The 25,427-nt window shown below is 52.9% G+C and overlaps 3 protein-coding genes across 4 annotated transcripts in view; all 3 read right to left on the reverse strand.

The window, feature by feature from the left end:
• Window positions 1-448: 448 nt before the first annotated feature.
• Window positions 449-9,848, reverse strand: LOC110479562 (somatotropin). Its single transcript, XM_021546944.3, has 5 exons — window positions 9,813-9,848; window positions 8,779-8,942; window positions 7,923-8,039; window positions 7,422-7,583; window positions 449-5,876 (listed from the first exon to the last, which is right to left on the reverse strand). The coding sequence occupies exons 1-5, from the start codon at window positions 9,820-9,822 to the stop codon at window positions 5,676-5,678; spliced, it is 654 nt and encodes a 217-aa protein (XP_021402619.3). The 5' UTR covers window positions 9,823-9,848; the 3' UTR covers window positions 449-5,675.
• A 4,006-nt stretch (window positions 9,849-13,854) lies between these two features.
• Window positions 13,855-19,631, reverse strand: CD79B (CD79b molecule). 2 transcript variants are annotated; one of them, XM_031507058.3, is made up of 6 exons: window positions 19,448-19,629; window positions 17,592-17,630; window positions 15,972-16,280; window positions 15,350-15,468; window positions 15,035-15,076; window positions 13,855-14,678 (listed from the first exon to the last, which is right to left on the reverse strand). In XM_031507058.3, exons 1-6 carry the CDS (start codon window positions 19,512-19,514, stop codon window positions 14,580-14,582), a joined length of 675 nt encoding a protein of 224 aa, XP_031362918.1. In that variant the 5' UTR covers window positions 19,515-19,629; the 3' UTR covers window positions 13,855-14,579. The 2 variants fall into 2 exon arrangements, with proteins under 2 accessions (XP_031362918.1, XP_085418254.1); XM_085562128.1 differs by lacking the exon at window positions 13,855-14,678 and having other exon boundaries at window positions 14,685-15,076; window positions 19,448-19,631.
• A 2,544-nt stretch (window positions 19,632-22,175) lies between these two features.
• SCN4A (sodium voltage-gated channel alpha subunit 4) overlaps window positions 22,176-25,427 on the reverse strand; it is a 45,011-nt gene continuing 41,759 nt past the window's right edge. Inside the window, exon 26 of the mRNA XM_085562126.1 lies at window positions 22,176-25,304. Within this exon, the coding sequence (XP_085418252.1) occupies window positions 24,115-25,304 (1,190 nt within the window). The 3' untranslated portion in view covers window positions 22,176-24,114. The remainder of the gene's footprint in view (window positions 25,305-25,427) is intronic.

Below are 25,427 nucleotides of genomic sequence, written 5' to 3' on the forward strand. Positions count from 1 at the left end.
GGATAATGTCCTGGGTTGTAAAATAAGCTTGTATTCTATTTGCCATCTGTTGAAGGCAAACCTGTTGGGCAGGTTTGTTATCTTTTCCAAGAACCGGTTTTGCTCCTAAGAGGTAATGGTTTGTTAGTGGGCCATTGACTGATTCAATGCAGGGCTGGTAACATAACACCATCCTATTGTGAGATGTTCCACCCAGAGGGGGAAGCCAAGCACTCTTTTATTGGATATAAGGGGGTACCTTTTTGGGGACAGGGCAGCTCTTTACTTTGGGGGATTGCCAGAGAAGCAGCTCTCTTCGGCGGCACTCACAGCGAAGCAGCCGGAGCGTGCTGAGGCGACGGCGGCGGAGCTCGGAGGCAACCCCAGCGCAGAGGAAGACCGGCCCCACTGCCACCAGATCTTCAGAGGAAAACTATGCCCTTCTAAAGATCACCACTGCAGCTGCAATTCATCAATCACTGCAAGGGGAGCAATTGTCCCAGCAGGACTGCTACTGGCACCCCGAATCCTCAGGTTCTGGACTTTTTTCACTGGTTTTGTTTGTACCGATTGCATTTGCCTTTTTAAATTGCTGTCTAGTTTTCTCCTAGTAAAGAATTGTTACTCCCATTCCCATATCTTTGCCTGAGAGCCTTTTGATTTAAAACTCCTAGTAATTCTGAGGGAGGGCGTTTACCTTCTCCATTGCACAGGAGGCTTTAGCCCTCCTTCGCAGATTCCTGTCTTGTCGAACCTAGACAACCTATATAGGAATAACTGAAACTTCCCTTTGATTCTAATTCCTGACTGTTATTCCCCTGTGTTTTTCCTTGGATCCTAGTTCTTACCTTGAGGCTATTTCCTTACTGCTATTTCTTTGACTCTCATTGAATATTACTTCCTTCACAGTTTTTTCCTTGGAGGTTATTTCCTAATAAATGCTGTTTTTTTGCAAATAGATTGTCGTGTGCGCAGGGACAAATATCTGTATATGTTCAGGGCTGTGAATATGTTTTTGTGTGTATGTGTGTGTGCTCATATGTTTGGTGCCAGAAGCAGGATTCACATTTAACCTGGCAAGGATTAAACCCCTGGGATGGAGCTGGTGGTTCAAACCCCACTGATGATGCAAACCCCATTTAATTAAAAATTTCCTTGTTACTGCCCTTTTTGCTGATGTATTTGTAAAAGCAGTTTCTCTTCTCTTTTGCTGTATTGTTCAGTCTGAACAAAAGGAGGCTCAGGGGGGACTGTCTGGCTCTCCCTGACACGAGGGGCAGCCTGGAGGGCAGTCTGGCTCTTCTCTCAGAGAACAGGGACAGGAGGAGAGAAAATGGCTTTGAGTTGTGCCAGAGAGGTTTACGTTGGGCTTTAGGAAGAATTTCTTCACAGAGGGAAGCATTAAACATTGGAATAGACTGCCCAAGTGATGGAGTCACTGTCTGAGGAGGTACTTGAGACACAGCTGGCCATGGCACTCAGTACTCTGGGCTGGGAGACAAGGTGGGGATTTGGCACAGGTTGGACTTCATCTGGGAGGGCTTTTCTGACCTCACTGACACTGTGATTCTGTTACCATGACTGGAGCCTGCCCTACCCCAACTGCTCAGAGCCACCCCACCCTCACAGGGAGGAATTCCTTCCCAATATCCCATCTAACCCTGTGGAAGCCTCTCCCCCTTGTCCTGTCCCTCCATCCGTTGTCTCAAATCCCTCTCCTCTCCTGAAGCCCCTTTAGGCCCTGCAAGGAGCTCTGAAGTCTCCTTGGATCCTCCTCCTCTCCAGGTGAATAACCCCAGCTGTCCCAGCCTGGCTCCAGAGCAGAGGAGCTCCAGCCCATGAGCAGCTCCATGGCCTCCTCTGGACTCACTCCAGCAGCTCCACATCCTTCCTGTGGTGGGGACCCCAGGGCTGGAGGCAGCTCTGCAGGTGGGGTCTCACATGAGTAGGGCAGAATTCCCCCCTCACTCTCTGGTCACACTGCTGGGGATGGTGATAGTCTCATATTTTGATGCATTTGTAAGCCAGTAGAATATAGAAACTGCACCAGTAGGGATTTACCTTCACAGAGGCCAGGTTCCCTGGTTGCTCTCTCCCCTTGTGAATCACCACATCTTCCTACTTGCAGTTCTCCAAGTTCTGTGTCCAGACACTGGATTTTGCTTTATCTTTGCCTTTGTGGTTCAAGCTCAGCTCAGATTTCTCCTGCAGCAAATCACCCCTTTGCTCTCTTTTTTGTTACACAGGCTACATTTCTCTCATTTCATGAGGGATCTCATATAATTCCTGTGGCTTATCCTTGAGCTTTTTTTTTTTTTTTGAAAGGGAGGTCAAAATACCTGGGCAGGAGTTTGTTATGAAATAAGACATTCCCCCTCCCTTCATGATTTGGTGAGCTTGGTGCCCCTACCCATTCCTTGACCTGCCTCAGATGTTTGTTCATTCATTACCAGCTTACAAAACCTTATTCAGTTTAATAGGAAACATGTTTGAAAGTAGAAAGAACCTTTGTTTTATGTAATGTTAATGCCTCAGCTACTTGGGGTTCAACACCTGTGGTTCACAAGTCTCTTGTGGCTCAACACATTTACTACAAGGCTTATTTTTTTTCTTCTTAGAGACATACTTTTCCTGTGCCTGTGCAAATGAGTCCCACAGCTACTCCTGCTGGTAAAACACCTTCCACCTCCAGTTTTCTCAAAGCAACTGTGTGCTGCAGTGTCCACCAAGAGCCTTCTTGGTGCTTCCCTGCTAGCTCCGGCACAGCGGCTGCAGGGGCCACCCTTCCATGCTCAGGAGTGCAGAGGGGCAGCTAAGGGTTATGAGCTCTTTCCTCGGAAGGCACTCTCAGCGATGGTGAGGGAACCAGGAGGAGACAATCCAGGCTGTTTAAATGCAAGGTTTATTGGTAGCTCTGGGGAGCTCCTAGCCTCAAAGGATACAACTCTGGAAAACCCCTGAGGACACCGGAGCAGAGCCTATTCTTAGGGGGTGGAAACAAGGGAGGGGTTTGGCTATCCACCAACAGGGGGACAGAGGGGAGTGGGACATGAAGTACTTGACAAGCAGGAGAACATATTGGGGAGCTGAGGAAGGGGGACCCCTGGCCCTTGGCCAATCACTCGGCACCCTTTGTGGAAGCTTCTAGAGAGAGGGGCTGGAGAGTCGAGTGACAGACAAGGTGCCAGGGAGGGGATATGGGGATTGACAAGGAAATTTCTAGGGATTTTGGAGGAGTGGGGATGGGATTGACATTTAGGGAGGGGGAGACAATTTGGGATGAAATCATAAAGGGGGGAAAAACAGGGACAAACCAAATAACACATTAGAACAACTTTGAGCTTTATGTGGGGTCCTGCAGGGAGGGCTCATTCCTTTTGTTGTTCTGGAAGTGCTTCACACATCTGATACTCTGTCTAAGTAATCCTGCAGCTCTGCTGGTTCCAGATATAGCTGACCTCAATAAGTTGACAGGAAAACACCTCCTTTCCAAAACGAGCATTTATTTTAGGGATTAATTTTAGTAGCATTTGGGTTTATTGCCCTTTTTTATTGCTGTTACGTATTTGGAGGAGAAGCAGACATTGGATGTGACGCACATGGTGTCTCATAACATTAAACTTTCATCCCTAATAAAACACTACAAAACTTTTGGAAATGATGAAGACAGAACTGCATCATTAAAACTGAGATCAAACAAAACTTCTCCTTTGAGGTCAAACTGTTCAAAAGATGATTCATTGGCTTGGGAGAGAAATCAAGTATAAATTCCTCTCTACAACATGTTTTAGTTTCATCCTTATGCATATATTTTTGTCATCTATAAGGGGCAGCTTCCCCAGAGTTTACAACTTGGAAATGTTTCTGCTTTGGAAGGACTGACTGACATCATGAGGCAGTGAGCCAGAAGGACACCCAGCCACTCTCATCCTGAGCAAGTCCTTCCAAATCCCTGTCTGTTCTCCTTTCCATCAGGCTGGACGGTGCCTTGTGGAGGGCGAGTGCCCCAAGGGAAGTGAGCAGGCAGGGAGCTGAGGGATGATTCTGCAGGAACAGAGCTTTCTGTTTGATTCTGCTGCTCACTTCTCTTGGGGGCAGTACTGGTCAGGTCAGCTGTCTGTGGCTTTGGAAGGGGCTGGAGAGCAGGGGCTGTGAGGGGGAGTGTGGAGAGACAGCAAACCAGCAGAAATTCCATCTTCTCAACTGACAGACAAAAAAATCCGATGGGCATTGATTGTGTCACACCCCAAAATGCTCCAGTTTTGATGCTGCTCTTTAGTAAGGATCCATGCCCGGGGACAGCAGGTGACTCAATGCCACCACAAGGAACAGGGTGTCACAAGGGTGGTCAGACACCACCCCAGGCAAACTGCAGGACAAGTCAGAACCACAGAATAGCCAGAGTTGGGAGGGATCCCCAAGGCTCATCCAGTCCCACCCCTGGCCTTGCACAGACACCTCAACAATCCCGCCCTGGGTATCCCTAGGAGCTCTGGCAGCCTGGGGACTAGGACTATTCCCTGGCAGTGCCCAGGCCTGGCTCATGGCAGGAGCAGCTCCAGAGAAGCCAAGACCACCCTGGACTTGGCTCCTTCCAAACAGACAAGAAAATGCAAACCCTCCTTTTTGTGGGACGAACAGAAGCACATCAGGGTCTCAGGGAATGGCACCACAAGGACAAACAGTGATGGAGCTGATCACTGGGAAGGAGTTAAAAGAACCGAGGGGGTTTGGGGACACCTCTCTGTACCCTCATTTCATCTGCTTCAATAACAAAGCATGACCCTGCAGGGCAAGGGCTTCCCTTGAGGTCAGCTTTTTCCCCTTTGCCGTGAGGTTTGTGTTAAGAAGTGCCCGAACCTGCTGAGGTGAGTGGGCTCTGAGCACAAAACTGAGTCTCCCCAGGGAAGCCGTGGTGTTCCCAAACGCAGTGACATGCTCAGGGCTGGCTTGTGCCAAGGTTGACACCAGCATCCACCTCGTGAGCACCACCAACCAGGACCACCTTGGACTCAACTCCTTCCAAATCCACCCCCCCAGCCCCACCATCCTCAGACCCCAAATCTACTTCCTCAGACCCCAAATCTATTTCCCCAGCCCCAAATCTGCTGGTCAGTCCCAAATCTACCCCCAAATCCCTCCCAAGCCACAAATTCACTCCCCTCAGTCCCAATTCTGCCCAACCCTAAATCCAAGCCCTAATTCATCCTTCCAGCCCCAAATCCACCCCCAGCCCCAAATTGCTTTTCAGCCCCAAATCCACTCTCAAATCACCCTCAGTCCCAAATCCACAGTCACAGCCCCAAATCCTTATCCTCCATCTCCAAATCCAGTCCCAAATCTACCCCTAAATCTCCCCCAAAGCTACAAATCCACCCCCCTCATCCCCAGTTGTGCCACACCCCATATGCACCTTGTAGCCCCAAGTCTATCCCCAAATCCAACCTCACAGCCCCAATTCCTCATCCCCCGGTCCCAATTCCGCCCTAAATTCCCCCCAGCTGCAAATTCAAGCAAATTCTCAGACCTAAGTCCCCCCTCCCAGCCCCAAAATACACCTCCCAGCCCCAAACCCTCATCCCCCTGCGGCATCTCGCCCCTCCCAGCCCGCACATCCCGTGCGCCCCAAAAGCCAGACTCGTGTCGGCAGTAGCGAGTTTTATTCTCCAGTTTCTTCTCCCAGGAGCGGGGCGGGCTCAGAGGGCACAGTTCCCCTCTCCGTAGCGCCGGCATCTCATCACCTTCAGGTAGGTCTCCACCTTGTGCAGGTCCTTTTTGAAGCACGACAGCAGCCCGTAGTTCTTGACTAGCGCCTCCTCGCCGCGCAGGTGGAGCTCGAATTTCTCGTAGGTGAGTTTGAGCACCTGCGGGCCCCGCGGGCTCCGCTCCTCCAGCTCCTGCGGGACAACGGGGACATTCCGCGAGGGCCGTCTCCCAGGGACAAAGCTCCTGCCGAGCCCTGGGACAGGTCAGGGGGATTCCCCCTCGCTCTTAAATGGGATTTCAGACGTGTTTTTGGGCGTGTTTGTGGCAGAACGCACCAGGCGGAGGTGGTGCCGCGGGGTGATGCTGCACTGAGTGTGCCAGTGACACACACGGGGCTGCGGGGAGGCAGGGGTGTCCCGGGGACTTAAAATAAAGGCAGAATCACAGGGGCACTCTGCAGCCCGTCCAGCCAAAGGGATGAGGAACTGCACCTTCCCCCACCTTCCGAAAGCTCTGATCCAACCCCACATCTCCATCTGGAGATCTGTACTCAGGCACTCCCCCTGCTGTGCTCAGCATCAGAATGATTTTGGTGGAGTAAAAAGTGTCATAAATTGGTGAAAAAGGATTATTTGTGTCATTTCTGTATATGGCTTCCCAATGCCCAAACACACATAGAATGCAGAGCAACATCTGCAGTAGTCCTGATTCCTTTGCCTTCTTCCTCCAGCACAGAAGCTCTGAGTGTGCTCACAGATTCTGACTTGCAGAGCTGTTTAACTGCTAGAAGATGTAAATAATGGCCCAGATTCATTTCTTACAGCTACAGCTTCAGGGTGATGTTGGCAAATAAACTTATAGAATAAGCATAATTGAAGGGTGACCTGGCAGATAATGGGCAATTTAATTTAAAACAACAAACCCAAAATTAAGACCTTAAAAGGGGCTTTAAAAGAGAGGGAGACTGACAAGGGAGAATGGTTTTAAACTAAAAGAGGGGACATTCAGGTTAAGTCTCAGGAAGAAATTCTTCCCTTTGAGGTTGTCAGGCCCTGGCACAGGCGCCCAGAGCAGCTGTGTCTGTCCCTGGATCCCTGGAAGTGTCCAAGGCCAGGTTGGACAGAGCTTGGAGCAGCCTGGGACAGTGGAAGGTGTCCCTGCCACGGCAGGGGTGGCACTGGATGGGCTTTGAGGTCGTTTCCCACCCAAACCATTCTGGGATTCTCTGGGATCTTCCTTGGAGAGAATACCCTCCAGCTCTCAGCTTTGAGTGTTGTATTAATGGAAGAGAAAAACATCAGAGTGAGTTCTTCCCTGCACAAAAATGTGTTTATAAAATGTTGTGAGGTTTCAAACCTTGCAAAATTTGCCCATTTAAAAGTACTTTGCTTGGAGACATAACAAACATTGTGCTGTTGTTTGTCCCATTAATTTCAGCAACTGGGAATTCCTTGGTGCTGGGTTTGGAAAGATTTTGGATTGGAATGTTGTGATTCCGGGTGGAATATGTTCCCTGAGGGGTGGTGGCAGTGCTGGTAACACCTGTCCTGTGTTCTTACCCACCTCAGTGATGGGACCTGTCATGATCTTGTGGGGGATCATGATCTTGTTATCTAAAGGGAAGTAAAGTCCAAAGTCCCTGTGGAAGGCAGGGAGATTTCTCATGGTCTGTGGATCCCTGAGAGTGCCCCATGCCTGGGAGATCTCTGTTATTCCAAAGTCATGCTGGGACTTACCCTCATCAGAGCTTGGATCCCTTCTTCCAGGTCCTTTAGCTTTTCATACACCCTGTCTGAGGTGCCAAAAACCAAGTTGTTTGTGAACACCTTGCTCAGGTACTGCACTGGGGTCAGCCAGGACTGGATGAGAACCAGGGAAAACCGGAGAAGCTCCATGTCCTGAAATTGAGGCAGGAAAGGGACAAAGCTCAGTAGATGTTTGGTGGAGTGTCCTGCTCCCTCTGGAGCAGCCTGGAGTGACCCAGAGAGGGACACTGCTCCTGCAGCTCCAGTTTGCAGGCTGAGGGCACCACCCAGCTCCAGGTCCTGTGCAGACAGCAGTGCTCTCATGCTGGAGCTGGGAATATGATTTATAGTGTAACCCAGAAGATTCTGCAGTATTTAAACAGCAAAGAGAGAGGAGGGTGAAAACACCAAGGGTCTCACAGGTGGAAACCCTCTGATCCTGCAGTGGGGACTCTACAGACAGGTCTGTGCCTGCCCCAGGTCAGAACTCACCGATTTCTGCTGTGCATCCTCCTTCCCCGTGGGAGCAGGGATGGTTTCTGAGTAGCAGTAGGCTACCTGGGAGTTTTTGTTGGTGTGCCTTTGATCCTCTGGGATGTAGCTGCGTTCCTGTGGAGACATCCCAGATACACTCAGATCTGCTGCCCATGGACTGGAGAAGAGCACAGAGAATTCCTGAGCTGTTCTGCACCAGTCCTCTTTGCAAGGAATAAATGGGAGACTGGAGGTACCTCTGGACAAGGTGGAGAGCTGGGAAACAGGAGTTTGAGTGTTGGCACAACACCCTAAAGGTCTCCCTGTCCCTAGGGCAAGGTGCTGCTCTTCAGTAAGGACAGCAGATAACTCAGTGTCACCAGAGGGTTGTCACAAGGGTGGGCAGACACTGCTCCAGGCAAACTGCAGGAGGAGGAGGAGGAACAGAACACACCTGGGACAGGTTCTCCCAAGGAGGAGATGATCCCCAGGGACAGCCCGTGCCAAAGGGACAGCCTGTGCCAGCACCTGGGTAGCAGCAGACACTTGCGGGGTTTAAGCACGCAGACCCTCCCAGGGACAAAGGTGACCAACACAGAGAAATCCTTCAAAATATCTGTGCCACCTGCCAGCTACCCCTGTGCAGGGGGTCTGGACACAGGTGGAAATGGCCCCAAGAGGCATCAGGCATCAGAGAGTAGACAGAGCGGTGACAGTGTCCAGGCTGGTGGGACATAACCTGCCCTATCCTGTTAAGGTTCCTTCTCCTCCCTGAGAGCTTCCCAACAGCTGGGAATTGTCTGGGAAGTTCTACAGTCCTGGAGCCATCAAGGAAACACAAGAAGGTGCCCTCAAGCCACAGCACTCCACTCACAAACTCCTTGTAGGTCTCGGCAGCCAGGAGGTGAAGGTGCTGAGCCCTCAGCACAGCGTTGGCAAACAGGCTGGACAGGGGCATGGCCGGGAAGGTGGCAGCTGCCTGTGGCCACTGTAGTCCCACGGTGATCACAGCAATGGCCAGAGGAGAGACCCAGGACCCTGCAAAGTGGAGAGGAAGGTGTTGGGAGTCCTTGGGGACTGTGCTGAGGAGGAGGTGGCACCTGGGAATTTGTTTTCAGCCTGTTCTGCCCATGCTGGATCCACACTTACCTTCTGTGGTGCCTTGTTGGACAGTGGGTGGGCTCAGCCCTCCCTGAAATCGAGGGGGACTCTTCCACTGGACCTGCCCTTGGGGCTGAGGCTGCTCCCAGTGAGACCAGCAGTGTTTTCCTGGCTGGAATTGTGGTTGCTTCATGAAAACTAAGGGGTGTCCCTGTGGTTTTCCCTGACATACTCATGTTTTCCCCTAGGCCTTGTCCCTGCCCTTGTTGGGACAAGAGCTGGTGGCATCACCTGTGCTGTGACCAGCTGCTTTTGGTCCCTTTAAGATTTGGTGATCTTGGTCAAGCCTAAAAGTTTTCAGCCATGACATCCAACACAAGTGTCCACCTGTGCTCACACAGGTTTCAAAGCCCAGCTGAAACAAAGACCCTTAGGTGGAGGAATGCCCTGGAGCCTGTAGGACTTGGACATTATTGGACATCATTCTCATCCCTGTCTGAAATGTTGAATATGAGTTTTATTATCCATGCCAACATTTATGGTAATAGTAACTATTATAACTGGCTTGATCTTGTAGTTTAAGCTCACAACACTGTCCTTGCCCACTTTAGGTTAAAGATTAATTAGTAGATTAGAGTCAAGGTTTTCTTTTTCATGGATTTAGAAATAGCCATATTTTTATTTAGGAATGGCAAGGAGTGTGTGTAGCCCACAGAACCACAGAACCACCCCATCATCATCATCATAATCTCCTATCACCCTACACACCCAGCACTGTAAGTCCTTTAAAACTGAAATAAAATGTACCTGAAGCCATTTTTGCTGGTGAGTTGCTCAGGTGTGGCTTGGTTGGGAATGTTTCCTTCTTTCACCTGGTGAAGAAAACTGTGGAGCCCCCACTTATATAGCAAGGGGTCTGTTTAAAATGGATCTGTGTGTCCATGATCACAACAACAGCTTTGCACCTTCTCCCTGCATAAATACATAAGTGTTCACGGTGGTGCTACCTCATCACAGGCATTTTCACAGATGTGCAGCTTGAGGAGCTTTGTTTGTCTTGGGATGAGACCAGTGCTCTGTGATTTCACCATATTCTCCTGTTTATTGTAATTAAAAGTTTCCTCATCACAGCAAGACCCAAATCAGATCGTGGTGGGATTGTTTGTGCCCTCCTCATGTTCCTGCCTGGCTCTGCAGCCTTGGCCCACAGGGCTGACTGGCCAGCTCAGGATATTTCTGGCTTAAAGCATGTGGCGATTGGCACCAGGAGAGGTTTAGGTTGGATATTAAGGAAAAGTTCTGCCTGAAAGGGGTGACCAGGGATTTAAAGCTCTGTGGATGTGGCACTTGGGGACAGGGGTTAGTGGTGGTCTTGGTGGTGCTGGAGGAATGGTTGGACTGATGATCTTAAAAACCTTTTCCAACCTAAAGGATTCCATAATTCTATGATGTTTTCCTCTCTATCTTTTGTGAGGATAGAGCTGGCTGGATGTTGTCAGATGAATCCTATTTCTGCCAAGGAATTCAAATTTCTCCCAAAATGTCAAAAGTCCAGCAAACACTTTTGCTGAGCTGGTTTGTCACAAGGGAGACAAGGAGCTGTCCTGCCGTGGTGCTGGTTTGGATTCCAACCTGCCCACTGCAAATCCAGAGCTCTGGGAATTTCCTCAGCTGGACAAGACTGTGGGAAAACCTGGTCATGAGCATCTTTCTGCTCCTGCCTGAGATGCAAACATGAAATACTGTGAGATTAAGGAGAGGAAAAGGGGATAGGAGGGATGGGGAAGAGGAGATGGGGAAGGGAGCCAGAGAATCATGGAGTGGTGTGGGTTGGAAGAGACCTTAAAGCGCATCCAGTGCCACCCCTGCCATGGGCAGACATCTTCCACTGTCCCAGGGTGCTCCAAGTCCTGTCCAGCCTGGCCTTGAAGAGAGGACACAGCCCAGCCATCCCTGTTTTTGAGGAAAACAAGACAGAACGTGGATGGGCAGCTCCAGGGGGTATTTAATGGACTTTTACTCCACATAAAGCCCCCATCACTCCAAACCAGTCTGGTTTGGCCTTTGTCTGGTGTTCAGGGGCATCCTGTGTCCGGGGGTGATTTGGCTCGCCCCGGCACGCCCCCGTTTGCTGTGTGTGGTTCTGGTTTCCAAGCAGCAGCATCGCCCCCGGAGCCGCTGGAGCTGCGGGAGCAGAGAGAGGAGAGCTGCTCGATAAACATGAGGGAGAGCAGGGCTGTTCCGAGAAGCCCCCGGGTGTTGCTGCTGGAGACGCGGTGGTGTCACAGGGAAATGTCAGTCCTGGCAGCAGAGGGAACAGCGGGTCCTGCCGCTATCAGGTGTCCCGTCACCCCACGGCGGCAACATCTGGGCGTGTTTTTATGTTTTCCATTCCAGGTCGTGTTGAAATCCGTCAGGGCTGAGCGAGCCGCCGCTGCCCAGCCCAGCCCAGCCCCGGCTGACGCCGCTGTGAGCGCAGCGGCTCCGGGGTGGAGAGCGGAGCTGGATCCGCAGGATCGCGCAGGATCCCGCAGGGTCCGGCAGGAGGAGCCGGGCTGGCCGGGCTGGCCGGGCCGCCTCTGTCCCTCTGTCCCTCTGTCCCTCTGTCCCCGGGCTGGCCGCGCAGTCAATGAGGCAGAAGCGGCGCACGACGAGCGCCGGGCCGGGCAGAGCCGCGGTTGCATGAGCGGCTCCCAAACCTCAGCCGGGCCATTTTCCGTCTCTGCCATTCCTGCCTTCCCAACCCACAGCATCCCATCTAAGGCAGCGTCACACTCCATGATTTCCACATTCCTTGGAAAAGAAAAAAAAACCCTGCATTCTCTTCAGGATGGCTCCGTGTCCACCCACCTTTCCCTGAGCTTTTAAACAAGTGGAACAGCTTTTCCTGGGTGTGCTCCCGAGGTCCTGGTGATCTCAGCCTGGGGAATCCTGACCGAGGAGCTGTTGCTGAGCCACAGCCCAGCCCTGCAGAATGTTTGGGGTGTGAGGAATTATCTCTCCGAACTCACTGCTCCAAGGAGAAATTCAGATTTCAGATTTATGAGGATTATTTACCAGAGCTGGAACTGCTGGGTTTCACTGAACTCCTGTGGGAAGATGAGGCTGCACCCTCAGGTTCAGCTCTCCAGGCAACCCTGCCTGTCTGCCTGAGCATCTTGATGAAAAACAGGGATTTTCCCTCCCTACTATTACCTGGGAGGGGGTTGTAGGCAGGTGAGGGTCGGTCTCTTCTCCCAAGGACAGGAGGATGCCTCAAACTGTGCCAGGGGAGGTTGAGGTTGGATACTGGGGAAAATTCCTGCCCAGGGCAGTGGTGGAGTCCCCATCCCTGGAAGGATTTAAAAGCTGTGTGGATGTGGCACTTGGGGACAGGGGTTAGCGGTGGCCTTGGCAGTGCAGGTGGACACAATGATCCTACAGGGCTTTTCCAACCTGTGTGATTCCATGATTCAATGACAGAAATCAGGACAAAATACAGAGCCTGGGCTGCATAGACTGATATATTTATTAACATTAAATGTGTTTTAAACACAGACCACTCTGAATATAGAATGAAACAAACCCCCATCTCCAGGCTTCTTAGAAACTACTTCAAGCATTTCACATAAACCAACAACACTACAGAAATATTTATTTACTTCTGGCATTTTAAAGGAGGCCAAAACCCTGGGCTAAGGGAGCAGCAGAGCAGGACTGGGGTCACAAAAACTGCTTTTGACACAAGTGGTTTCTCACCAAGTGCAAACAGCAGATTTTTTTTTTTCTAATTCTAATTCTAATTCTAATTCTAATTCTAATTCTAATTCTAATTCTAATTCCAATTCTAATTCTAATTCTAATTCTTTATATTTTTATATTCTGTTCAGTCACTTGAGTGAGTTGTTTACAGAGATTTGAGGAATCTGGAGCCTGGAAGGCCAGAAAAAAACTTCCATCTTCCATTTGGAAACTGAAAACAAGGAATGGAGGGGTGAGCTCTGCAAGTCCTAAAATCTTGGCAAACATGGAAACCAAGAACAGTCAGTTATTTTCTCTCCCTGTGAATGCTCCTTTTTTAATTAACCAATTTTATAAGTAAAATATGTTTAAATAACTTTTATATATATGTGGCAGAACTAATTTGGGGTAGTTTTATTTAACTAATAAAAATCAATTCCAAAATGCTGGTTTATATGCTGTTTAAACTGAATTCCAGTTTTCCACTGAGGTGCTTTACTGGTAAAGAACCATCCTGTTACTTCTATAAAATCTTTTTTGCTTAGAATTTTATCCTTCTCTGGCTGTTGTTGGGGTGCAAAGCAGTTGCAGGAGCTGCTTGGAGCCCAAAATGTCATGAAACACCAGGACACAGAGGCCTTGGGCTCTCTGAGAGGGGACAGTTTGAGCCACAATGTCTTTGTCACCCTCATCCAGCCAAGCCCCCATGCCCACTGTGCCCCCCCAGCCCTGGTTTGGGTGCCCAGCTGGCCCTGAGCCCACCACCGTCAGCTGTTGCTGCCATGCCAAGATAATTTAATTACAAATCCAGATGTTTTTTAGTTTCTCCTTCAAGACTAGATCTAGCTGAGAGTGGGGCTGCTGGTCCTGGGCCCTGTTCTCCTGCTTTGAATCCTGGTGATTCTCTCTGTCACATCCCAAGCTGAAGTTTTGGCACTGTTGAGGTCCCCACAGGTAACTTTACATCTGCTCTTGGTTTTCCATTCCTGCCTGCCCTCTGAGTGAAGTTTGAGGAGGTGAAATTTGGTTTCCAGCTAAGCTGGACACAAAAAGCTGCTCATTATTCCCAGGAAACCAGCACCAGGGTTATGGGACACCCCTGGAATGGGCATGGCAGGATGAAGCAGGATGAGGATTTACCCATTACCTTTATTAGGACTTCAAAAGCAGTTGGAGATTTTTGTCCCACAATTTATAATTTCCCAGATGTTCTGAGGTCACACAGGTTCCTCACCATGGGGAAGATCTTCTGACAGGGGCCAGCTCTTGCTTGGGGAGCAGCAAGCCTTTGGGCGAGACCCTTCCCCCCAGCTCTTCCATAGTCTTTGGAGAAAAGGAGGTGGTTTGGGGGGATCCTCCACCTCAGACTCTGCCAGCTGGGCCTGTGGACACAGCCATGGCTTTTACAGCTGAAGAGTGGCCCAAAATCTGCTTCTCACCACAGCCACACAGTGCTGTTGGCAGTGTCCTTGCAGTGCCAGGTCCTGTCCTTCCCGGGGTGGTGGGGCCGGAGCAGAGCCCTCATTCCCAGTCCTTCCTTGGCACTGACCAGGCTGGAGCTCAGTGCTGGGTGTGGGGCTGCCCGGGCTGGGCGACCAGTTTGCTACTGGGGGATCACAGGTGGCTCCTAATTTCTACAGAGGCTTTAGGGGTCTGTCAGTGGGGTGGGGACAGTGGCAGTGGGGTGGGGCAGCCTCGGGGACACAGCCTGGACACGTGAGCAGCCCAGGGCAGCAGCTCCCAGCCCCGAGCTGGGCTGTGCAGTGTTGGCAGCCCGGGATCTGGGCAGAGCCATGCTCCAGGGGATCCATCCCCACAGGGGCTGGCAGGGCCTGGTGGGGGGCACAGGACCCCTCACTCTTCTCCTGGGTGCTCCCCCACCGTCCACTTGGCCTTCACGTCCCGGAAAGGAGTGATGTCCTCGTAGGTGGCCATCTGCTCCACCTCCAGCCCCTGCAGCAACAAAAAGGAAGGTGGGACACGGCAGGAGGTTCCAGCCATGGCACAACCCTTGGGACATCCAGCTGGGGACCCTCCCAGGCTGTTCTCCATGAGCCTGGAGCAGCTTCTGACAGGGACAGAGGATGGGAATGGCTGGATGTTGGATGTTGGATGTTGGATGTTGGATGTGCACTAGATGCTTCCTGGGGCAGCTCAGCACAGCTGATGCATCATTTGGGGGGAAGGTGTCCTAATCCTCCTCCCAAGGAAGGGGCTACAAGGTGACCCCCAGCAGACCCCCAGCAGGGGCACAACCCCCTGTGTGAAGGCTCAGGTGATGTTAGGAAGGTCCTGCTATCAATGATTACCTCATAGGTGTGGTCCTCCTCTGGGCTCTTCTTGTCTTCACCCTATGGAGAGTCACAGGCTGGGGTCAGCACCCGCCAGGATCCCCTGTTCCCAGCCTTGGCCCCCCAGACCAGGTCCCACCACTTCCACAGGCACATCCACGCAGTCCCCACACAGAATTTGAGATGGGTATGTTCCCATTTCAGATATCCAGGTTCCCACCCACAACCCCAAACCCATCCCACACCCAGGACTGGCCTGCCTGGGATGCTCTGCAGGACACTGCTGTGAGCCCAGCTGGGGACATCCCCTCTGCTGGAGGCACTGTCACTTGCCTTATCTAGGAAGAGGAGGATGGGGATGCTGATGAAGATGACGAGCAGGATGGACTGGATGATGATGATGGCATCTTTCAGCGTGTTCCTGTTCTGGTACTGCCTGATGCTGCTGGTACCTGGGAGCAGCAGCACAGGGAGAGCCCCAGTCTCACCTCTGTGCCAGGCTGCAGGGGGAGGGATGAGCTCGCCATGGCCAGTGTGTCACCAAGGCGGGATGTGGGGACCAGGGTGACCTGTCCTCTGCATTGGGAGAGACCAAAGCACTGCAGCTGCCCCCAGGGCTGGCATCAGGGACCAGCTCTGGGATGGGACACCTTGTGCAGCACCCGGCAGTCACCAGGAGCAGGACAAATCTGATTTATTAGAGGACCATGTCCCTGTTTTTTGCAGGATGGCTATGTCAGGGCAGACCCAGGGAGGTTTTCCTGCTCCGTGGGGCTGGCAGTGAGGAACAGAACCTCTGGGGTACCATACAGGACCCACAGCTGGGTCAGAGAGGGTCCCACTGGCACAGGGAGAGGTGTGGGAGCACCATGTGGGGCTCATATGGAGGGGGAAATGGGAGAGGAGGAGAAAAAGCATCTCCTGGGGTGCAGGAGGACTGGGAGCTGCCACTCACCCATGACCTGGAGCTCTGTCCCACACGAGTGCAGCTTCTCCTTCTGCATCAGGCCCTTCCTGTCACACACGTAGATCCCGCTGTCCTTGGAGGTGGCCCTGACCAGGGTGAAGTTGATGGAGGTGTTTGTCCTCTCGATGCGGTAGCTGGCCGTGTTCTGATCCAGCCCAGAGATGTCATCCCTGTCCTTTGCTGTCTTGTACCACTGCATCGCCTGGGGCTCCTGGGAGTAGCAGATGAGGTAGATGGGCATGTTCCTCCTGACGGCCACGTACCGCATGTACTGGTACACCGGGGAGCACCTGCCACCTGCAGGGGACAGGGCTGTCACTGCAGCCACTCCCTTGGGAGCCCCCAGCACCTCCCAAACAGCTTCCCGTTTTCATGCTGCTTGTGAGCATCCAGCTTGGTTTTGCTGAATTATCCACATCGCAGACCCCAGGGAATGGTCCCAGCCCCGAGGCTGCAGCAGCTCCAGGAGTGTTCGGACACCTGTCCCAGGGATGCCTAGGGTGGGATTGCTGGGGTGTCTGGGCAGGGCCAGGGGTGGGACTGGATGATCCTTGGGTGTCCCTTCCAATCAGGATATTCTGTGATTCTATGAGATCTGAGGCCTCAGGTTTTAGCTTTTCTATTTTTCAGGTTCTGTGCTGCGTTAGTGTGCACTTCTGACCTTCACATGAGGGGATGGTGAGCTCTCTGCACAGTGCAGGGAGACAAAACAATTCCCTCTCTAGCTGGGGACCAGGGACAAATGATCCAAATCTCAGCCCAAGCGCACAAACAACATGGGCTGAAGAGAGAGAAACAAGAAGGACGGGACTGCATGGGCTAAAGCTGGAATTGGACAATGAACTCCAATATGCAAATGGACCCAAACTTACAAAAGTGAGAGACCCTGTGATCGGTGGGGAAATTTGTGACCATTTTGGTTCACCTGGGGTGTAACCCTGCCTGGACTCTTGTGCTGCCCAAGGTACATCCCTTGAGGCCTTCCAATAAATATCTACCTGTATTCTTCAGCTCCGTCTAGTCTCTGTTCTAGGTCAGCCTTCACAAGGCATCATAATGAAAACTCCAATTTTCTGTGGGGATACCTGTGCTCCAGTACTTCTGTCCTGCTCCCACCCCTCTATGTGCACATTTAGTTAATCCCAGCTCCAAAACTACAGCCTGTCAAATCCCAGCTGGTTTCTCTTTTGCTTCCACATTTTTTTTGCCTTTTGCTTTATTTTGTATTTTTTTGGCCATGTTTTAGTCCCAGAGTGGTGACTTTAGGAGCCTGTTTGGGTTGCAGAGGTCACCCTTAGGGCCCCACCAGCGGGAATGGCACAAGGACAATGGCACAAGTGCTGTGGCACAAGGCCAGTGCTGGCCCCAGATTTGGTCATGCAGAAAATGCAAAGGGAAAACCTGTGGGTGCTCAGAAAAGACAAAGCAGACCCAACTTTGCAGAGAGAGAGGAAGGAGCAGGATTGGGGATGAGCCATGGGGGATGTCACAGCCTGGGAATGGCCTTTGTGGGGGGAAAAGCCTGTGGGGGGTGGGACAGCAGCTCTGTGGGGCAGGAGGACGCTGGGGGACACGCGCAGGGGAGGAGCCCAGCAGGTCTGGGGGTACCTGTGCTGTTCCCGGTGCTGTTGTCTGCTGAGATCCCACCTGCAAGACAGGAGAAGGGCTGAGATTGTGGCCAGGAGCCCACCAGGATGTCCCCAGTGGGATGGATGTGCCCTGGCCCTTCCTGCCTACTCCATAGGGGATGGAGTTCTGAGGAGCCCTGCTCAGAGGACCTGGGGCACTGAAGATTTGGGTACAAACCTTTCGATTTCCATCCTGTCTCCTGAAAGTTTTCCAGGTTGTTTTCTGGTTGATACCCCACCGAAACCTGCTCTCTATAATGTCTCCGAGGCTGGTGCCTCTCAGGAAGGCTCCAGATACTCCCAGCTCTGCATTCCCGCTCCCTGGACCAAGCAGAAACCCTTCCCTGCTGGAATTTCCTGGGCTTGGAGCCCTGTGGTGGCCAGGGGTGTTCCCAGATCCTGTAGCCACAAAGCCCCCTGGGCTGTGGGCTGGTGCTGTGGGACCTGCAGTGCAGGAAGCAGGGGAGGTGGGGACCCCCCCAGCACCCACGGGTGCCCTGCACACAGCTCCAGTGCTGCTGGGCCTTGTTCCTCTTGCTGCAGCTGGGCAGGAAGCCCCAGCCCTGTTTACTGCCCCGCTTGAGTGCCCAGTTCCCTCCTCTCGATGGAGAGTCACCAGACCCTGTGGAGGAGCAGGCACAGAGGTGGGGCTGCAGCACCTCCCTGCAGGGCAGCTGCAAACCTCCCCATCCCCAGACGGAGAAGAAGGAACAGAAAAAGAAGAAAGGTTCAGTTCCCCAGCCTGAGCTCTGTGCCACCTCCTGCAGACGCCCAGCCTGCAGGGACCTCCTGCCTTGGGCAGGGGCTGCTTTCATTGCCCCAGAGCCCCTTCCAGGTCCCTGCTGCCCTGTTCACATTCAGCATCGACACCTCCGCAGGCAAATCCTCCCTTCCAGCCCCATTCCATTTTGTTCCAGGATGAGATGCCCTTTGTCCTGGCTGGGCACTGGCTGTGTGCCTGGCACAGCTTTGTGCCAAGGCTTTGCTCCCCAGGTCCTGTTGGTATTTCCAAAGGAAGACCAGGCTGGGCCCAACCTGAAAGCCCTCACACCACTCCGAGTCAGGGGTTCCACTGCAGCCACAAGTGGGCTGAACTTCCTCTGTCCTCCCCCAAAATCATCATGAGAGCCAAATTCAAACCCTGCAGCCTTGAATCCATGCTGGACTTGTGTGGCACCAGAGGAGCCCTTTAAATGCCCTTTGTCCCATGGGCACACATTTCCCTCTGAGGTGGGATCTGCTGCAGGTTCTTGTAGCTGTCCCTGCACCAGGCAAGAGGAGCTGGGAAGGGACAGGAGCCATGCCCTGGCTTTTGCTGCTGCTTCTCTAAGGGGATCAGCGCAGGGATGTGCACACAGACTCCATATATCACCCCAAAAGCCTTTTTCCTCCCATTTCTCCTCTGCTCCTGGGCACTGAACCCTACAGAGCAGAGGCCATAGCCTTGGCGATGTGCCAGCCTCATTCCCAAGCCTCTGAGAGTAATAAATGGCTAATAAACCTCAACGACACTTCTTTCCTGCCACCTGCAGCCCCAGCCAGGCTGGCTCTGCACCCGCTCGGCCAAAGCCACCTGCCTGCCCCAGGGTGTTCTGTCTGCACACCCCAAGGGAAGCAGAACCCAAACCCAAGGCAGGCACCAGGCTCTGAGTCCTGTGTGCCCTCCTGGGCTCCCTGAGAGGCTCCCAGCACAGAGCAGGACTGAGAGAGACCAGCACAAAACTTAAAATTATTGCTCTGAGAGGCAGAGGTGGGGTGAGCCCCCAAGCAGGGGACACAGCCCAGGCCATTGTCCTGGCTCCTTGCTCTGAAGTGCAAACCCCATTTGGTGCCTACCTGTGAGCAGAGCCAGCAGCCAGAGGGTCACCAGGAGCAGCCAGAGCCTCGTGCCCAGACCAGCCATACCTCAGTGCCCAGGGCAGGAAAACATCCAGCCTGTGCTTCTGCAGAAACAGCGGCTGCTCCCACCACCCTGGCCCCAGTACCTAAAAATGGCAACGCTGCTGCTCTGTGCTCGGCCCCTTTCCTGCTCATGTAAATCCGCCCCGCGGGGGACTTTCCCTCGGGGCTGGTTTTGAATGCGGCGCAGACGCTGGGGCTGCCGTGCCTGTGAGCCCCGGGTCCCTGGGCATTGTTCACTCTCCTGTCCCTGGGCTTCGTCCATCCTCCTGTCCCTGGGAATTGTCCATCCTCCTGTCCCTGGGCTTCATCCACCCTCCTGTCCCTGGGCATTGTCCATCCTCCTGTCCCTGGGAATCGTCCATCCTCCTGTCCCTGGGCTTCATCCATCCTCCTGTCCCTGGGCTTCATCCATCCTCCTGTTCCTGGGCATTGTCCATCCTCCTGTCCCTGGGCTTCATCCATCCTCCTGTTCCTGGGCATTGTCCATCCTCCTGTCCCTGGGAATTGTCCATCCTCCTGTCCCTGGGCTTCATCCATCCTCCTGTTCCTGGGCATTGTCCATCTCTGTTCCCTGGGCACTGTCCATCTCTAAGTCCTGGGCATTGTCCACCCTGGTGTCCCCCACTGGCTCCCTGTGCCAATATTCCCTGGAAGTGGTCAGGACTGGACCTGCAGCAGAGCTGGGGATGAGCTCATCTGCAAAGCAGGAGGTGCCAAACATGGCTGAGCACGAGATGAGCCCAGGGAATGGGATTGGTGCTGCCTGGCCACATCTCTGGGGGACAGGATGGGGGTGACCCCCAGGGGTTCCCCCCAGCTCCACAGATTCCCCCAGAGTGTTTGGTCCTGAAGGGAATAGGCAGGGACTGATGGTGGCCCAGAAGCCAAGAGTTGCAGTGGGAATGGGATAAGAATAGGGGATGTTTGTGGGGTTGCTTGTTGTGGGATGCAGTGGGATCGGTCCCTCAGCTCCCACCCCTACATTCCAGGGGGTCCAGAAATTCAAAATCATAGAAGCATGAGTCAATCACAAAATCATCATGGTTTGCAAAGACCTTTGGATCATCAGCTCAGCAGCAGCACCATGACCACCACTAACCCTTGCCCTCAAGTGCCACATCCACACATTTTTGGAGCACTTCCAGAGAGAAGATGAGATGGGGAAATGGCCAAAACAAGGAGTCACTTGGGTACCAGCCATGCCCACCCCTTCTCTGCTTCCAAGATCCTTCTCCAAGGAACCTTTGAGACAGCCAGGCCCCAGGGAAGCACAGTGAGGCCCCCAAGGTGAGCTCTGGTGCAGGGCACTTTCCCCCAGGCTCTGCCCCCCTGGTTGTTGCTCGTTAGCAGCTGTGGGTGAGCACTGAAGTGTAACTCCAGTGAAAAACACCTTTGGGTACTTCTGCCAGTCGTGTTGGTCCCTAGAGCCTGGTGCCACTGCCCGGGGCCTCCCCAGACCTTCATCTTCTGCAAACTGGGTGGGTTTTTTGCCTGTTCTGAGCATCTGATGGGTGCTGGGAACCAGCCCCAGCCTCACTTTGCATGCAAAGGGACAGGAAGCAAGAGAAATAAAGTTTTCCAGAGAAACAGTGGCTCCATGAGGGAATGATGGGAGAGGTGCCTTCGCTTGGTTCTGTATATAGGGGCATTGCTGCCAATTCCCTGCTGCCATCACCCCTGGGTCTGGATGGAAAAGCAGAGCCTGGCCCTGATATCCCAGCAGGGCAAAGGGAAAGGGATGCCCACATGCTTGGCAGGCATTGGAGGGGTTTTTCTGGGGCTCTGGAGGTGCAGATGGAAGCTGGGGTGCTGGAGGTGCCTGGGAAAGACCTGTGAAAACCAGGAGTGGGGCACAAACTGAATAGGGTTTGCAGTGCCAGTGGCCAAATCAGCCCCTGTGCTGCCCGAGGGCTCCTTGGCACCCTTGAAAGGCACTGAGGGGCTCGGTGTCCCCTGGAGACCCTTGTGCTTGCAGCGACCACGACGTGGGGTGTAGGGGAACCTGGTGGCCCCACAGGGAGGGTCCCATGTCCCCGTGCCTCTTTCCCTGGGCCACTCTGGCTCCCAGAGCAGAGCCACTGCGGGCAGCGGCACCTTCCACACCTTCCCCAGCCCCTCCCTGCTCAGCGGGGTTTGGGTTTCGCCGTGCCCAGCCCCGGGACGAGCTGTTCCTTTCCAGCGGCAGCGAGAACAGCGGCCGAGCCGGGCCGGGGCCCCGGGGACGACAGCAGGGCCCGGGGCGGCTCCTCTCGCTGACGCAGACCCTCCCTCACCCACCCGTGTCCTCTCCCGGCGATGCTCGCCTGCTCCCTCGTGGGTGCTGGGGTGGGGTTGGAGCCTGTGTGGATTGAACCTCCTCCCAACCCTCCTCTGTCCTTGGTGGAGCCCACAGCAGCGTCTCCTGTGGCTCCCGGCAGCGGCAGGCACCGAGGACTCCAGGGGATGGGATCAGGAGCAGGGCAGAAGCTCTGGGAGCGCGCTGGAGGTCCCAGGGGACAGCCCTGGGGGCTTCTGTGCAGGATGAGACCCCCAGATCCTCCTGAGGTTGGCAGGTCCGAGGCTGAGCACAGGGAGCCAAGGGAGGGGGTGTTCATCCCTCCTGGCACAGGAAAAACATTCCTCGCCCAAGAAACCCCAACACACTTGCTACTGTAATAACAGAATCATTTACTGTTGTTTATTGTAAGAAATGTACAAAGAAAAACGGCTTTAGCTCACACAAACCCTGCTCTGGGGCATTTCCCACCCCCGACGACACAAACGTAGAAGCAGCATCGATTGTGAACCACGGTCCGGGCAGGGACTGCCATGCCAGGGGTGCTTCCCACGGAAACGCCGGGACAGCAGCTCCGGCTCCTGCTGCAGGGAGCATCGGCATGGAAATGAGGGCACACGGCCACGGGACAAGCCCAGTGTCCCCGGCTCTGCCACCCGGCTGGCAGCTCATGGGCCCAAGCCAAGCTCAGCACCGCTCCTGGCCGGCCTGGCCGTGGGGCACCTGTGATGGCAGTGCCCAAAGCAGCCCGGGAAGAGAAGAGAATCATCAGAGTACAAAAAGACAGAGCCTTTGGCTTCAGGAACGGCCTTGTTTGAACTGGAAGAGGTTTTGGTTCATGTTTGTTTTGATCTCAAGAGGGTTTTTTTCCCTTTTGAAAGCAGAAGGTGGTCAGAGGTGAACTCGGGGCCTTTTGCCCATTTTTCACAGAATCACAGAATAGTTTGGGTTGGAAGGACCTCAAAGCCCACTCAGTGCCACCCCTGCCATGGGCAGGGACACCTTTCACTATCCCAGGGTGCTCCAAGCCCTGTCCAACCTGGCCTTGGACACTTCCAGGGCTGGGGCAGCCACAGCTGTGCCCAGGCCATTTTCCTTGATTTACTTTCCTTTTGCTCACCTGTGTGAAGAACAGCAAATCCCTTTTCCCCCTGGAAAAATGCTCCTCTGCCTGGAGATTTCCTGGTGAGGACCTGCCTGGCCCATCCAGAATGTGCCACTGGGCCTCTCTGCAGCCCCAGTCTAGGGGAGGATGTCTGCATGAGGATTTTGGGATTCACACCCCAGTGGGATCATTTATTACATGCAGCCACCTGGGGTTTGGGTGGGATTTAGGGCACACCTAAAGCAGTTCATGGAAAGGATCATTCAAACATCTGCTCCGATCCCTGGGCATGCATCTCATTAATTAACACTAATGAAGAGGACATTTGGATTTCCAACCTAGATCACTCCAGTGGATTGGTTCCTCTTGCAACACGGATAGAAAAAATCCTGGAGAGTTTTGTCCTTAGGACCAGGGATTCTTGGAGGATGTTTTCCAAATTCTACTTTTGCCCACTGCTTTCCTGCCACAAAACCTGGATGGAAATGGGAAAACTAAGTAAAACCTGACTATAAATAGTGTTTACATTCAGTCTATAGAGACCTGAATGATTTCTGCTTTCAATGCATATTCAGAGACCTTGAAAACATGATATTTAACCCTGAGAACAAATCTGCAGATGCTTTGCTTTGGCTTTGCTAATCAATTTTTAAGACATAATTGCACTTTCTCTTGTATGTAACAAAAAATAATCATCAAGCTTATTCAGAAGTTCAAAAGAAAGGTGCTACTTTAAGACTTTGGAGATTTTTGTTCACAAAACCTTCTGTTTTCTGTAATTATTCTTAATATTATTTCACTTGGCTCAACTGGTTGCCTGGCTGCACTCTGGAAGAATAAAATACAGGAAAATCTCTTAATTGTGAAATAACATTAATAAATAATTACTTTAAGTGAAAGGACAACCATACTCTTCTGTTCACGCCTGAAAACCATCGTTACCGTGATGAGATTATTTCAAAACTAACTGGTTTCTCTTTCACCGACAACAGATTTCACATTTGAGTTCTCATAAGAAAAAGAATTTAACTCTTTGCAAGTGCAGTGGGCGGTAAAACCCAGGATCAGGAGGAGATCCTGTTTTGAAATTCAAGGTGGTTTCTTGAAATATCTGAAATTAGCTCAGTATCTAAGATCTAGAGATCTGTGCATGGAAGAGCTTTGAACAGGAGATACAAATGAAGTCTCTTCAGGCTGGGTCAGAGGTGGAATCTCCTTGTGTTACACCAGCGACTCTTTCACCACGTGTTCCTTACCCCACGCCTGTGCTTCCTCAGGAGCATCCTGGGGTGTCTCTGAGCTGGGAATGGGCTTGAGGCCCAAGGCAGGGGCAGTCTCCACATCTGTCCCACTGTTCCCATAGATCTCCTGCATTTTGGTGGCTATCAGCCCTTCCTTCTCGGGCGCGTCCTCGCCCAGGGTGTCCTGGCTGTGCCTGTACATGTAGGACGCCTGCTTCACCGAGCGCCTCAGGAGATACCTCCGGAAAGCCCTCTGGATCTTGGTAGCACACACCTCCTCGTGTTTCCTCTTCAGGGTGGTGGTGATGGGTTCATAGGAAACCTTCGAGGGGTTGGCAGCCATGAACTTCTCCTCCATGGTGGCCTTCAGGGCATCCATCTCTCCCGAGTCTCCCAGCACTTCCTTAGTCAGGGCAAAGAGGATGTCCAGGCAGTGGATTTTGTCCCCAGCAACCATTGGTAGATCCATGGTGATGAGTTTGATCTTGTTGGGCTTGGGAACTCTGAGTGGCTCCTGCAAGGTGTCCACAAAGTCAGACAAGGTGCTGTAGGCAATGAACTGGGTGGCGTCTGGGTCAAACTTCTCCCAAGTTTCATAAAACATTTCAAAATCATCTTCACAGAGGGGCTCGCTGCTCTCCTCCGTGGCCACGCTGAAGTTCTCCAGGATGATGGCGATGTACATGTTCACCACGATGAGGAAGGAGATGATGATGTAGCTGCAGAAGAAGAAGATGCCGATGGCGGGGTTCCCACAGTCTCCTTTCACCGAACTCCCGGGGTTCTCCAGCTCGGGGTCGCAGTCCGGGGGGCCGCTGTTGAGGATGGGGTTGAGGAGCCCATCCCACCCCGCCGACGTGGTGATCTGGAAGAGGCAGATGATGCTGTTCCCAAAGGTTTCGAAGTTGAAGATGTCATCAATGCCTGACTCCTTCTTGACGTAGGCGAAGTTGGACATGCCGAAGATGGAGTAGATGAACATGACGAGGAAGAGCAGGAGGCCGATGTTGAACAGGGCGGGCAGGGACATCATCAGGGCAAAGAGGAGCGTCCGGATGCCTTTGGCTCCCCGGATCAGCCGCAGCACGCGGCCGATCCTCGCCAGCCGGATGACCCTGAAGAGGGTGGGGGACACAAAGTACTTCTCGATGATGTCTGAGAGGACGATACCTGCAGAGGAATGAAGGACAGATGGGTTTGCTGTGCCACCAGTGGGAGGCGAAGGGGAGCTGCTCGGCTCCATCTGGGCAGACACCTCGATGGGTCCTCCAGTGACAGGTAAAACATTAAAAA

Source organism: Lonchura striata, chromosome 27 (genome assembly GCF_050655825.1).
Source record: "Lonchura striata isolate lonStrDom1 chromosome 27, ASM5065582v1, whole genome shotgun sequence".
NCBI lineage: Eukaryota > Metazoa > Chordata > Aves > Passeriformes > Estrildidae > Lonchura > Lonchura striata.

What these genes read in the sequence shown, in the direction of transcription:
- LOC110479562 (XM_021546944.3), bottom strand. An exon ending in CCGAGACCTACAAGGAGTTT is followed by an intron (nt 8,040 to 8,778) that starts GTGAGTGGAGTG and finishes ATGTCTCCACAG; the next exon opens with GAACGCAGCTACATCCCAGA. An exon ending in AGGATGCACAGCAGAAATCG is followed by an intron (nt 7,584 to 7,922) that starts GTGAGTTCTGAC and finishes CCTCAATTTCAG; the next exon opens with GACATGGAGCTTCTCCGGTT.
- CD79B (XM_085562128.1), bottom strand. Translation starts at nt 19,514, where the DNA reads ATGGCTGGTCTGGGCACGAGGCTCTGGCTGCTCCTGGTGACCCTCTGG. An exon ending in GCTGCTGGCTCTGCTCACAG is followed by an intron (nt 17,631 to 19,447) that starts GTAGGCACCAAA and finishes CCTGTCTTGCAG; the next exon opens with GTGGGATCTCAGCAGACAAC. An exon ending in GACAGAGCTCCAGGTCATGG is followed by an intron (nt 15,469 to 15,971) that starts GTGAGTGGCAGC and finishes TGCTGCTCCCAG; the next exon opens with GTACCAGCAGCATCAGGCAG.